Genomic DNA, 13,944 nt, shown 5'->3' on the forward strand with positions numbered 1-13,944 from the left:
TACCTTAAATCACTCAATCACATTAATTAAAAAACAAATAATTGATTTTCAGAAAAATGGCTCAATCACATTAACCTTACCTTAACTCACGGATGGTAATCAATCTCCAAACAAAGGAAACAATACATCGAGGGAGCAGTAAATAAACTTCATTTCTTATGACATGTATATGATCTTTTTTTAGGGTTGAAACAGTAGGAAAGGCTCCTACTGCATATATATTACCAACTCACAACCAGAGCAGAATACATGTATATGATCTTCTCTTCCCTCTCCGTTGTCGAGCGTTCTTGATTCTCGAGGCCGATGCTTGGGCTACGTCACTGGGTCGCGACGGTGCCGGAGGACGAGGACGGCGAGGCCGGGTGCCGCGGCACCGCGTTGGCCGCGGCCGGTGAAGGGGGCGAAGAAGGGTGGCTTCCCTGGCCCTGGCCGTGGCCGTGGCCCTGGGAGTTGGTGCGGTGGAAGCGGCACTTGAAAGACCCGGCGTGGGTGGCCGGCGCGCAGACACACTTGGAAGCGGGCCCGTGGCCCGCGCCGACGCCGACCCGGGCCACCTCCTCCACGTATTCTTGGAGCTGTGGCTGGCCGATCTACATGAAATTAATTCCCTCAGTTGTGGTGGCAAATATAATACACATAATCCATATTGTTATGCACTAGCGTGTGTGTGTGAAATAGATGAATTATGGTCCCGTACCCAATAAGATGAATATGTGTGTGTGTTAGAGAGAGAGGGAGAGGAGGAGAGAGAGTGAGAAAGAGGGAGAGAGGAAGTATGTGTGTGAGGATTTGATGGTAAAAAAGGTCGTCAATGTCGTAATATTGAACTCTTAAAGTTATATGGCCACGTTGCAACGCACAGGTGTTTTTAGTCTTTTTTAATATTCAAATCTTGCCTGAGAGCAGAGCAGTGCATGGATACCATTCGTCTTGATTCTTGGAAAGCCTACATACGCCCTTGGGATTCTATAATCTGGTACCTACGCAAACGACCTACGCAGACGTACGTACACACATGGTCGGCGCAACAAGATATGGACGTGTGGTCATCCGTGGGAACGGAGCCCGCCTTAAACGTTTGGGCAGATCGGCATCACTCATATTCAACCCAAATATGTAATAGATATGAGGTGCTTGCACTGGCGGAGCGCTCCGGTGGGCGAGGTATGGCGCCTGCCATACCTTGATTATTGGCAAAAAAAAATTTATACGTATGTATCTATCACTCGGCCGCTCTCTGTCTCCGCTCGCAGGAGCCATGCAGCCAGCGGTGGCCTCGAGCCCTCGAACGCAGCCGGCTCCAGCGCCCTCTGCCCACGACCCCACGTCCCCTCTGGTCCCACCCACCTAAAAAAAAGAAAACCAACGACCCAGCCGCGACCACGCAGTCCACGCTCCGTCCCTGCCCACTCTGTCCCTGCCCGAGACCCAAACCTAGCTAGCGCGGCGGGCCGGCGGCGGCGGCTTACCTGGCGCGAGGACCAAGCGGGCGCGGGCGGCGGAACCGCGGAAAGCTGGGGGCGGCGGCTCCAATGGCGCAGCAAGCGACGGCAGCAGCAAGCGGCGGCTCCGGCGGCGGCTTCAGCAGCAGCTCCGGCGGCGACTCCAGCGGCGCGGCGGCTTCAACGGCGGCTCCAGCAGGTAATCCCCATGTCCACTCCTCTGCGGCTCTGCCCATGACCGAACTCTGAAGTCTGAACTTTGATGGCAGTGGCTTTTTTGTTCTGTCAAAGTGTCAATTGTTTAGATTGCTAGAAGATGGTAATTGTTTAGACCTAATAAGATGCCCAACCGGCTCATTTTTGTCTAGATTGCTAGAAGATGGAAGGAAAGGGAAAGGGACTAGTAAATCCAAAGAAAAGAGGAAGAGGTAATATCTCATTTTTCTGAAATTTTGTAGCAATTTTGAACAGCAGCTTGAAGCCTTAAATTCAACCATGTTTTAGTGATATATTAATCTTCTCATTGCAGATTTGAAAAAGTATTTTGAAGTGCTTGGTAGTGGCAGCAGCTCACAAACAAATCCAAGCACCCGCGAAAGTGTCAATATTTCAGCAAATGTCAATCATCAAGATCAAGTGACTTCCATGGAAGAAGAGCATGAAAATTTGATGCCAACCGAACAAGTGGAAGAACAAACTACCGATTCCGTCGAAGCTATAGTGGAAGAGAATGTTGAAGTTCACGGGGTTGAAGGTATAACTATTTTTAGTGAAGATTACATAAATGGTGATCCAGGCCTTCGCATTCCACTTGATAGTTTTGCCCCCAACATTAGAGATGATGTTAGATTTACTTATATCCGAATGGGTGCAACTCAACCAACTAGTTGCACTTTCCTCCCAAATAGAGATGGAAGATGCTTCCGGCCACAATGGTATAAGGATTTTGAGTGGTTGGAATATAGTGTGGATAAGCATAAGGCATATTGCTTCTATTGTTATCTTTTTAAGCATGACCGAATGGATGATAAATTTGGGCATGATGTTTTCTCCAAATTGGGTTTTGACTGTTGGAAAAATGCGGTTGCAACATTCCGTAAACATGTTGGTGGGCCATGTAGCATCCACAATATTTCAAAAACAGCATGTGATGATTTTAAAAATCAAAGGGCAAGTGTGAAAAGTAAAGTTACAACTTACAGCAAAGGTTCACTAGTCAAGTATGAAACTCATGTGGATACATCTTTGGCCATTGTAAGTTATCTAGCATTGCAAGGTGAACCATTTCGTGGACACGATGAATCCACTTCTTCTTTGAACAAGGGGAATTTTTTGGAGCTACTTGATTGGGTGAAAGAAAGAATTCCAGAAGTGAAGGTTGCATTTGATGAGCTATGCCCTAAGAATGCCCAAATGACTTCCGGAAAAATTCAAAAAATCCTTGTTTCTCATTGTGCAAATGCGGTCACCAAAGCAATCAAAGAAGAGATGGGTGATTGTCTTTTCTCCGTTCTTATTGATGAGTGCCGTGATATATCGGTGAAAGAACAAATGGCCGTGGTTATTAGGTACGTGTTTAAGCTTTTGAAGTGTCTATGTGCTTTTTGATCATTTTGTTCTATGTGGAGTGGTCAACTAACTATATGACATTTTGTAGGTACTTGAGCAAACAAGGAGAGACTATTGAACGTTTTTTAGGTATTAAGCATGTCCCGGACACAACATCTGCTTCTTTAAAGAAGGCATTGTTGGAGGTTTTTGCTAAACACGGTCTAGTTGTTGCACGACTACGAGGGCAAGGGTATGATGGGGCATCTAATATGAGAGGAGAATTCAATGGCCTTCAGAAGTTAATTCGAGATGAGAACCCATATGCTTTCTATATCCATTGCTTTGCCCACCAACTGCAGTTGGTAGTTGTTGCTGTTTCGAGATGCTGCAAGGGTGTTGAGGATTTTTTTGAATATGTGACCATGATATCTAATCTCAGTACGTCATCTTGCAAGAGGAAGGATAAATTGCTTGACAAGCAAAAACAGGTTCTTTTGGATAAGATTAGGGGAGGTGAGATGCCCACAGGAAGAGGCAAAAATCAAGAAACATCCTTGGTCAGACCTGGAGATACAAGATGGGGCTCTCATTACACAACCTTATCTCGCATTGAATCAATGTGGGATGCAGTCATAGAAGTTTTGGGCATTGTTGAGGATGATGTGCGTGTTCCATGTAGAGCAGGAGGTTTGGTTCATCAAATGGAGACTTTTAGCTTTGTGTTCATCCTGAAGATGATGCTAAAGATCCTTCGTATGACAAATGATTTGTCTCTTCTATTGCAAAAGAAGGATCAAAATGTTGTTCAGGTATGTGATCGATCATGTTATATGTATCTACTCTGCTTGATATATTTTGTTCATGAAAACATACATGCATCTAAAATTGTAATTGTCTCATTTCAGGCAATGTCATTGGTTACGGATGTGAGAACACGTTTAATCAATTGGAGAAATGATGGTTGGGAGCCACTCTTGGAAGATGTCAAAGCCTTTTGCACCAAAAACGACATTCCAATACCAAATATGGATGACATGTTTACAAAGTGGGGAAAATCAAGAAAAGGTGGACGAAACAATGTCACAGCTGATCATTTTTTTCGTGTGGACACCTTCTATGCTGCCATAGACTTCATCACCACAGAGTTTGATCATCGTTTCAATGAGGTATCTTCAGAGCTGCTCCAGAACTTCTCTTGTCTTGACCCAAGAAACTCCTTTTCTAGGTTCAATGTGAATAAGCTTGCTAGACTCACAGAGATTTATTGTGAGGATTTCTCAGATTATGAACGTGAACATATAGTTGATAACCTCGAGCTATTCATTATCCATATGAGAAGAATTGAAGAATTTAGAGCTTGTCATAATATTGCAAGCCTAGCTAGAAAGATGGTTGAACTTGAAAGGCATGTCATGTTTCCTGCTGTTTATCGCCTCATTGAGTTGGCATTGCTACTACCGGTAGCGACGGCAACAGTTGAAAGAGCCTTCTCATCAATGAAAATCATCAAGACTGAGTTGCGCAGCAAGATGTCTGATGGCTGGCTTAATGACTTGATGGTGTGTTACATTGAGCGAGCGATCTTCAAAAGTATTGATCTTGATAAAATTAAGGAAGATTTTCAGAAGGAAGGTAGGGCACTGCCATTGCCTGGGTCTTCTACACGCCATTAAAAGCTTCATTATCGGTATGTTTTAGGTTGTTTCCTATTGAGACATGTCTACATTTCCATTGTATTTGGTTATTCATTCGTAGTGTGTATTGTTAGTCAGTGTTGTTACTTGTTAGTGTGTATTGACTCTTTGATTCGCATAAAAAATAAATCTTAGTGAGACTTCGCCACACCTTAAATTTTTTTCGTGGTCCGCCTCTGGGTGCTTGAATGTGTCCGTCACGTCGGACCTGGCTCATGCTGGCCCACCCAATCCCATATATATTTTTCCACATCCGCTTGCCGGATAAAACCCTAGCCACTTGACTTCACTTCTCTCCGCCACCCAATCTTTCGTCCGGCAATCTCCGACCTTCTCCGGCATGGCGGGCAGCGGATCTGACTCGGGCCAGTCTGAATCCATCGACTGAGTTGTCATCCCGTGTGGGTTGAAGGAGGCAATGGCCGTCCGCATTGCACTCTGACGCTCCTGGGAGGACAGCGCCTGGCCGACGACAGGATCTGTCCGGCACGACTCCATAGCGTCGGCGCATTGGGTATTCTATCCTCCGGGATTGTATCATCGCGGTCCCAGGAGCATTCAAATCTCCCAATTCCCATCACCGCTCCTATGGAGTATGAGTCCCACGGGGACCGGTGTGCCCGCCGTGGGAAGGAGAGGATAAGGGCGGCGAGGCATGCCTCACTGCCGACAGGGCGACGACGGAGGTGACTGATGCGGCGGCGCGGCCGACCGAAGAGGAGGAAGCCATCCACGACCGCATTGTAAAGAAGCGTCAGTGAAGGAACACCCGCGTCCTCGCCCGGGAGCATAATCGGGCGGTTTGTGCCATGACCGAACTGCCACCCAAGGAGAAGAAGTATGACAGCCACGGGTCGGACAACTCCGACGACGAGCAGATCCGACTCGATCCCTACTGCGTTTTCGATTGGTACTTCCACAAGAAGAACGGCAAGGGCAGCTGTGGATGATCTTCTTCATCATAGCCAAACATGTCAAATTTTGGTAGCCTGATGACATATTAGTGATGTAGTAACAGGGCCGGGCCCATGGTTGTGCACACCGTGCGGCCCGCACAGGGCCCATGAATTTTGGGGGCCCAATTTTTTTCTATAGGCCTAGTTAAGCCAGCAGGCCGAAAGGCCGGGATACCGATGGCCTGAAAGAATCCCGTTCGTTCGCACGATCTACAGCCGTGAGCGTAGGAGCAGAACCCCGATCTACGATACTAACCCTAACGGTGCAGTAGCCAGATCGCAGCTGCAGGCTAACGACGCAGCACAGGACCGGCGGCAAGGCCCGCAACGCTGGGAGGCATGGCAACAACAACAGCAGGTGAGTAGGACAGGCACACGGCTCCAGGCTGGTCGCCACTCCTTGAGCCCCTCTTGCCTCGTCCAGGAACAATTCAACCAGGCAAGTTTCACGTCTGTGAATTCTGCTGTCTCAGTTCAACGAATAGTTTGCTGCTAGATCTCAAAAAAATAGTTTGCTGCTAACTGTTTGATGTGTATCCCTTTAGTTTTTTCCATCATTTGGATAGTTTTATATTAATTGGTCTAGCCGTCTTGCGTTTCAAAAGCCAAGTTATATCCTCTAAAAATCTATCTAGGGAATACGACTCTGGTTACCAGAAACATAAGAAAAGAAAAAGAAAAAAAGAATTAGAGGATTTAATTCAATATCGTAAAGGAGTTATAGATAGATTGATTATAGTTTTATTTTTCTAAGAAAATGGGCCTCATTTTAGAGTTTGGCACGGGGCCCTGAATTTCGCCGGCCCGGCCCGTGTAGTAACCGGACGATTTATGTAATGCATCGTTTACATAGTTGTATGAGTTTGTATGGATTTTGAGGTATTCTAATTGAGGTATCTACGGGCATTTGAAGGATGGGATTTGTCAAGTTTGATCGTAGATACTCTTTACAAAAAAAATCCTCGCACGCGCGGTCGCCGAGTAACGGCGGCACGGCTTAGAGAAACAGAGATGCTCTGGTAATTACAAATGCAGCATGGTGTCTGTAGCTGTACCACCGACCTGCCAACTCGTTTGAACCGTGTGATCACGATGCCCTATATATATCTGCTGCTGCTGGTACATCATTTTCAGGCTCATCGCTGTTGTCACCGATCAGTACACTAGCTCTATTAGTTTGCAGTACAGCTACGTACGTATGTGACACTATTCATGTAGACAACAAGTGAGGCTGAGGCATGGCATCGTCCATCGTACATCATATATGAAGATGATGATATTCATGTAACCGAGCCAGCTATTCAAGCGCACGTTCAATGGAAATGCACGTCATGCAACGAGCCAATGACGACAGATCAATGGCGGGGGACGGGAGTTTGGGTTCATTGGATCAAGGCGACGTATATGGAGGAAAGGGGGAAGTACACATAAATGAAGAAGGTATAAGAATAGTGGTTGGGAGAGAAGTGAAGTGTTTAATACAATATGATACTCCCTTCGTTTTTAAATATAACTTTTTTTTAAAGATTTCAATACAAACTATATACGGATGTATATATACATATTTTAGAGTGTAGATTCAGTCATTTTGCTCCGTATGTAGTCCCTCATTGGAATCTCTAAAAGGACTTATATTTAGGAACGAAGCGAGTATTTTCTTAGTGTTGTTCTTATTGTCTTCAATGGATTGAATTGTAACTCCAATTTCAATTTGACCTCCTCTCTGGTCTGGAGGAGGTCAATTAAAAAAAAAAAGACTCAATCAAAGATCCAACTGATCCCCACGCCTGTATTGCAAATACGCAGTCACGAATAATCCCGCTAAAGTTATAGGTCCAATATGATATCCTCACAAGAAGTGGATTTTTTAAAAAATAGCACATTTGCTAGTATTCGGTTTCAATTGATTTTTGGCATGCAACGACCGACTGAGGGTGGGCAGGCAACGAGCCAGAGGTGGGACACCGTTGCGTCGCCAGCAGAGGCGAGGCGCAGGTTGACATGTGGGGTGCGAGGGTGGAGGGAGCTCGCCGGCCCTGATGAAGGGGGTGAGGGTTTTGAGGGATGGTTGGGGGCTCGCGGCCACAACGGCAAGGTGGAGGCAACACCTCGGACAGGGTGGGACGACGAGGCGACATCGTAGTAGCAACGCCCACCATGGGTGGTAGTTCGGCCGGTGGCGGTGGGCGGTTTGACGAAGGGCAATGACGAATGTTGATGGATGCAGGTGCAGAGGTGTGCGGGAAGAGGGGAGAGGAGGCTCGCCGACCCTAAAGAAGGGGACAATAACTTTAGAGGGACGGCCGGAGCCGCAGCGCCGAGGTGGGGAGGACTTAAATAGGACGGGCGAGCGAGGCGGCACGGCAGAAACATCGACCACGATGCTTCATTTTGAGCCAATAAATTCATCATTTGCCAAAAAGAAACATGGACCACGGGTTATGGTTCAACGGATAGGTGGACGCAACATCGAAGGGCAACGGCGGGCGGACGATGATGGACAGAAAAGCATACTTTTTCCATGCGACTAACAAATAGTCGGTCAAAAAGGAAAGAAAAATAGCCTCGATGGAGATTCTGCCGGTCTGGCTTGAACCCAATGGAAGTGGAGCGTGACGGAATGACTTTTGCTTTCGGCTCTACTAGACCCTCGAACGTTGATTATAACTCTCTAAAGCTTCCCTTCACTTTGCTCGCACGTACGTACGCCCACTAAGAAATTCCTCAAGGCATCATGTCCGACGACAAGTGAAGAAGCCGCATTGTTTGTTCTAGCCTGCGGAAGGAATGATTAGAATTTCGACAGGCTGTTTTCATAAAAAATCAGCCAGGGAACCCAAGCAAGCAATTATGCCCATGAATTTCCGGTGTTTAGTGCTTCATAATAATTGGAACTAAGGTTGTGCTGTCTCTCTAACACACATGATTCCGCTTCCACCTTTCAATGTCGGAAAGCTTAAACGGATGTGGGTCAGCTGCCGTCAAGCCATTGTCAGCAGCAAGGGGTGAGGCTATGGTGCATGTTCATCGCAAAACAGTTTGAGATAAAGATAGGGACCGCCTATTCATCAGTTAACTGAAAAACAACAAATTTTCGGGCCGTCAAGTCTCCATCCAACGGCCAGGATCGCGCCGCTACTGTTCATTTTCTTCCTCCCGCACCACCTCCCAGCCCAGCCCTGACCGTCAGCCTCCGCCACCCGCGGCCACCTCGTTGGCCCGCCCACCTGACATTTAGCAAAACAGGACCAGTGTTGTCTGCGTTCTGCTCATGAAGCCAAGTTATTAGCAGCAACTCTGACATGTATGTACGTCTTGTGGGGGCAATTCACTCATAACTGGCGGGCAGAAAACAAGTCAATGATTCCCAAGATGATACGAACCACGGAGACTAAAGCAATCCACTCATTTGATATACTACATAAGTGGTATATGGCCAAAGATACACCAGCTGCGAAAAGTAGAGAGATCTACTCTGTTTGATTTGTGGCACGGCCAAAGATTACAAACAGCAGAAAAACAGATATGATCAGATCAGCAGGGTTCAAAATACACGTATCAGCTCGATCAGACACTATTTATTTATTTTTGCTTAATTTCCCCCCCTTTCTTTTCTGTTATCTCGTGCCTTGAAAAGATCAGCGAGCAAAGGCTGCAAGCTGGTGATTCCACTGATCAGAATGGAGATCACGACCACAGTGCATGCACGTGTAAGCCCAGGCAGAGAAAAGATATCCAGTACGTACGTACGTATCAAAAAACCCAAGCAAGCAATTGTGCCAATCGACAAAGAGGCATGCATGATCCAGCTCCTGAATTTCCGGTGTTTGGTGCTTCATAATCGGAACTAAGGTTGCACCATGTCTTGCATGTCGGAGAGCTTGAACGGTACGTACAAGGAGCTAAAATCTTCTAGCCCGTTGGAGCTCTTTCTTTTGGTTCATACCTAATCTTCATGATAGTCTGTTTTTTTTCTTCAGGTCTAGTGTATCAATTGACGTGCCCAGCTGCCGTCAAGCCACCGTCAGCAGCAAGGGGACCCCCTATTCATCGGTTAAGGCTACGACCATGTACAGCGCAAAACAGTTTTCATCGGTTAACCGAAAAACAAAATTAGATTTAGTCGGATTTTGGGCCCTGACTTTTAGCAAAACCGAAAGAGACAACCAAGACCAGTGTCGTCTGCATCCTGCTCATGGACGCCAAGTTATTAGCAATTTACCAGCAACTCATTATGTGCATGTTTGGGGGCAACTCTCATGGCAGGCAGAAAACAAGTCAGTTATTCCACTCATTTGATATGAAGTGGTCTGGCCAAAGGTACACCAGCTGCAAAAGGTAGAGAAATCTACTCGTTTGATTTGTGTCACGGCCAAAGATTACAGACAGCAGAAAAACAGATGTGACAAGATCAGCAGGGTTCAAAATTCACGGATCAACCCGATCGATGAGCTCGCAAGCTGGTGATATCGTGCATTGAAAAGATCAGCAAGCGAAAGCTGCAAACTGGTGATTCCTTATCAGAATGGAGACCCATATGCATCAGTGAAAGATAATCAGTAGGTAGTAGAGCAACAAGTTGAATTTGGACCTGAAGAAAAGTCATGACCAGGCACCTACCACTGGCTATATCTATAGAGGAATCCAAGAAAAATGCCGAAACAGAAACACGTTATGAAGAAACAAAGGAAAAACATTCGGTTGAGAATGTGGAGATGCACAATCCTCATGCAATCCGAACAGTTAAATGAATAAATGGTCCTCTGAAAAAAATGAATGGTTAAGAGATCTCCAGAAAAACCGTACATGCACTACACTAGTCCCCTGGAAAATTTGGCTATCACTGAGCACAAGTTAAATGGAAGAATCGATACAAAACATTACATTCCACAATAAAATTACAAAAAAAATATTCTCACACAAACAGACATCATGTTTGCTCCAGCATTCCTCTATATGCAAATGAGGACAACATTATCTAACATATGTCCTCAAATGAAACAAAAAAAATCAGATTGAGGCTTCTTATGTGCTATGTCATATACTTCAGCTTAAAAAGATAATTCAAAACAGTAGCCATTCTTTTATTTGAGTGAAAACGTAACTATGTTAGACAGTGTAACAACTAATAAACAGGCATCCCGATGTTGGATGTAAATCTTAATGGGATTCACAGACATCAATATACATCACTTATATTATTTGGTTATGTTGACCAGATATTTTGTTGAGCAAAATAGTCTCGGCAGCAATGCAACTAATTCAAGGAGATCTAGAACCCTATCAGGTATGCAGAGAATCACCACCAGCATTATATCACCAAGCACCAGGGCATAGAGACATAATGCTCTCACTGAAAAATACAATTTACTTCTATAAATAAGCTCGTTATGAGAAGATGGCAACATAAGCAAACAACATACAGCTGGGATAAATCTGCTGAGTCTAAAGCAGGATACCTAGTCCATACATAGGGTTGATATTTCCTATAACGTGGCACCTCGTGACAACCTAAATCATTGTTTGAATTACAATGTTTGCAATAGCATGGAAATGAGTCAACAAAAAGCAACCAGAATAAAATTGGTCCATGGGGAAACAGAATATTCATCTTTCACAGTTTGTAGGTTCAAAATAACGAGACCAAGGGTACAAGCAACCCCCAGCACATAATTAAGAAGAAAACAAGATACAATGGTTTATTTGCCCCGCAAAATAAATCGATGAGATTTAATCTGACCCACAGTGGTTGAACCCTAGGCTATTTGCACAGTTAGAACAACATTTAATAGTGGAGGGCTGAAGCTACATGAACTACTGATTACTCATTAGCATCAACTGAAAATGATAGTGGCAGAAGCACGCTCTATAAACAACAATGCTGGAATCATAAGGCATTATTAAGACGATCGAGTGATTAAATTATTAAACGAAACAACAATATCCATAGCAATGTCACATAGGCATAAATTGTAACTAGAGCGGCTAAAGCAAGGCTCAAGCTGAGCGATGCGCTACAAAAACATAGCATGCATAATAACCTGATTTCTTCTATACATGGCGGCAAAGGATGGAAGCACGTCATCGGATACATCTCATTTAGTGCCCAGCGGCAGTAGCATCCTCAATGATCAACCTGAGCCTTTGGCTCAACACATCAAGCTCATCAATCCTCTGCGCCCTCCATCGCCTGGCGAGTTCGCTTTCCTCGGCATTGCCACCGTTGACTATCCCATCGGCCTTTGCCTCTCTCAAACACTCCTCAAATACATCCAGCACGGCACTTGCCATGCGATGCTCGCTGCTACGCGGCAGCAATACATTGCAGTTACCGTTCTGACTGTTACCTCCATTGTTCACAGCATTTTGTGGATTACCTCCATTGTTCACAGCATTTTGGGGATTACCTCCATTGTTCACAGCATTTTGGGGAGCTGCGTCGTTGCCAACAACTCCATTGTCACCGGCAACAACTCCATTGTCACCGACATCGGTGAGAACAGCCATGGTCTCAGCCTGGTCCGGCGCAATCCCGTCCAAGGTAATGCCATCAAGGTTGCCGTCGGCAACAAAAGCAGCACCCTCGTCAAAATAGAGGTGGTGGCCGCTCTCCTGCTCGAGATACATCACATCCTCGGCGCCGTTCTCGTCGGGGAAGGCGGCGCCGGGGGTGGAGGAACCGATCCCATTGTAGCCATGGGAGTTGCTGTCCCCCGAGGGGGCCGGGACGTCGAGCGGCGGCGGCGCAGCAGGGTTGGAGCGGCGGCGCTTGTTCCCCGAGGAGCCTGCGGGCGCGGCGGGGGCGGCGAAGGGCGAGGTGGCGGCGTTGGCGGGGTCCCAGAGGCGGGAGCAGAGGTGGAGGACGTCGCGGTCGTGCGGGGCGAGGCGGGCGGGGTCGAGGCCCCTGGCGACGCGGGAGGAGACGTTGCGGTGCTTGTTCTTGAGGCGGCGGAGCTTCTCGGAGAGCTGGGAGCGGGTGTAGGGCTGCGGCATGGACTCGGAGAAGCGGTCGTAGAAGACGTTGAGGTCGCGCGGGAAGACGAGGCCCTGCGCGCCGCAGCCGAGGAGGCCCTGCAGGAAGCGCAGCTCGTCGGACTCGGACCAGATGCGCTGGAACTTGAAGGGCGGGTTCTGGTTCTGGCCGGAGGAGGAGGAGGGCGAGGAGGAGGGGCGCGGCGGGGAGCGGCGCTTGATGGGGAGCTTCCGCGCGGCGGAGGCGGGGGGCGGGGACGGGGACGGGGTCGGGTGCGGTGCGGTCGGGGTCGGGGTGGGGATCTGGTTGGGGTTGGACGGGAGTAGCGGTGGGGGTGGGAGTGGGAGGGTTTGGTCCGAGGCCATGGATCGAGCCCCGACCTCTCTCTGGGAGGCGAGGCGAGGCGAGGCGAGCACGGGGCGAGACGTGGCGGGGGGGTCGATCTGTGGTGGGTGGATTGGGTCGCGGCGCGGCCGGACGGGGGGTGGATGGATTGATTGGGTTGGGGGTGCGAGGATGGAGACGGCTAGACCTAGACGAGTAGTAGTAGACGGGACGGGACGGGGTAAAGGTCGATCGCTTGGCTTGGCTTAGCTTGGGTGCGCGTTTGTGTGGTGACCGGTGGGGGTGGCTGGGCACGGGTATGTGCACCGACGCGTGGGCCGACGCTGGGTTGCTCGTGACCCCAACAAAAACTAGATATAGGGTTTGCCGAGGGTCACTCCCACCAACCCTCGGCAAACCCTATATTACGCCCACGTGCATCATACAGGGACATTTTGCTGAAGCGCAACCAAGTTGGGCCGGCACATTTGACGTGCTCGTGATCTCCATCTCCGAAGCACCGTCATGATCACCATCGTCACCGGCGCGACACTTTGATCTCCATCGTAGTATTGTTGTCGTCTCGCCAACTTATTGCTTTTACGACTATCGCTACCGCTTAGTGATAAAGTAAAACTATTACATGGCGATTGCATCTCATACAATAAAGCGACAACCATATGGCTCCTGCCAGTTGCCGATAACTCGGTTACAAAACATGATCATCTCATACAATAAATTATATCACATCATGTCTTGACCATATCACATCACAACATGCCCTGCAAAAACAAGTTAGACGTCCTCTACTTTGTTGTTGCAAGTTTTACGTGGCTGCTACGGGCTTAGCAAGAACCGTTCTTACCTACGCATCAAAACCACAACGATAGTTTGTCAAGTTGGTGCTGTTTTAACCTTCGCAAGGACCGGGCGTAGCCACACTCGGTTCAACTAAAGTGAGAGAGACAGACACCCGCCGGTCACCTTTAAGCAACGAGTGC

At 47.5% G+C, this 13,944-nt stretch overlaps 2 protein-coding genes across 3 annotated transcripts; one reads left to right on the forward strand and one right to left on the reverse strand.

Moving 5' to 3' along the window:
- The first annotated feature begins 1,195 nt into the window (after positions 1–1,195).
- Positions 1,196–4,853, forward strand: LOC109780741 (uncharacterized). 2 transcript variants are annotated; one of them, XM_040386120.3, is made up of 5 exons: positions 1,197–1,644; positions 1,814–1,873; positions 1,975–3,013; positions 3,103–3,805; positions 3,902–4,853. In XM_040386120.3, the coding sequence occupies exons 2-5, from the start codon at positions 1,825–1,827 to the stop codon at positions 4,667–4,669; spliced, it is 2,559 nt and encodes an 852-aa protein (XP_040242054.2). In that variant the 5' UTR covers positions 1,197–1,644; positions 1,814–1,824; the 3' UTR covers positions 4,670–4,853. The 2 variants fall into 2 exon arrangements, with proteins under 2 accessions (XP_045083134.2, XP_040242054.2); XM_045227199.2 differs by having other exon boundaries at positions 1,196–1,644; positions 3,103–4,853.
- Positions 4,854–11,543: 6,690 nt separating this feature from the next.
- LOC109780752 (uncharacterized) lies at positions 11,544–13,126 on the reverse strand. Its single transcript, XM_020339334.4, has one exon. The coding sequence runs from the start codon at positions 12,982–12,984 to the stop codon at positions 11,746–11,748; it is 1,239 nt and encodes a 412-aa protein (XP_020194923.1). The 5' UTR covers positions 12,985–13,126; the 3' UTR covers positions 11,544–11,745.
- Between the last annotated feature and the right edge of the window lie 818 nt (positions 13,127–13,944).

This window comes from Aegilops tauschii, chromosome 4 (genome assembly GCF_002575655.3).
Source record: "Aegilops tauschii subsp. strangulata cultivar AL8/78 chromosome 4, Aet v6.0, whole genome shotgun sequence".
Taxonomy (NCBI): domain Eukaryota; kingdom Viridiplantae; phylum Streptophyta; class Magnoliopsida; order Poales; family Poaceae; genus Aegilops; species Aegilops tauschii.

Excerpts from the sequence above, each read along its gene's own strand:
- LOC109780741 (XM_045227199.2), top strand. The coding sequence starts at position 1,825 with ATGGAAGGAAAGGGAAAGGGACTAGTAAATCCAAAGAAAAGAGGAAGA. Across the intron at positions 1,874-1,974 it reads TCCAAAGAAAAGAGGAAGAG|ATTTGAAAAAGTATTTTGAA; the intron begins GTAATATCTCAT and ends TTCTCATTGCAG. Across the intron at positions 3,014-3,102 it reads CAAATGGCCGTGGTTATTAG|GTACTTGAGCAAACAAGGAG; the intron begins GTACGTGTTTAA and ends GACATTTTGTAG.
- LOC109780752 (XM_020339334.4), bottom strand. The coding sequence starts at position 12,984 with ATGGCCTCGGACCAAACCCTCCCACTCCCACCCCCACCGCTACTCCCG.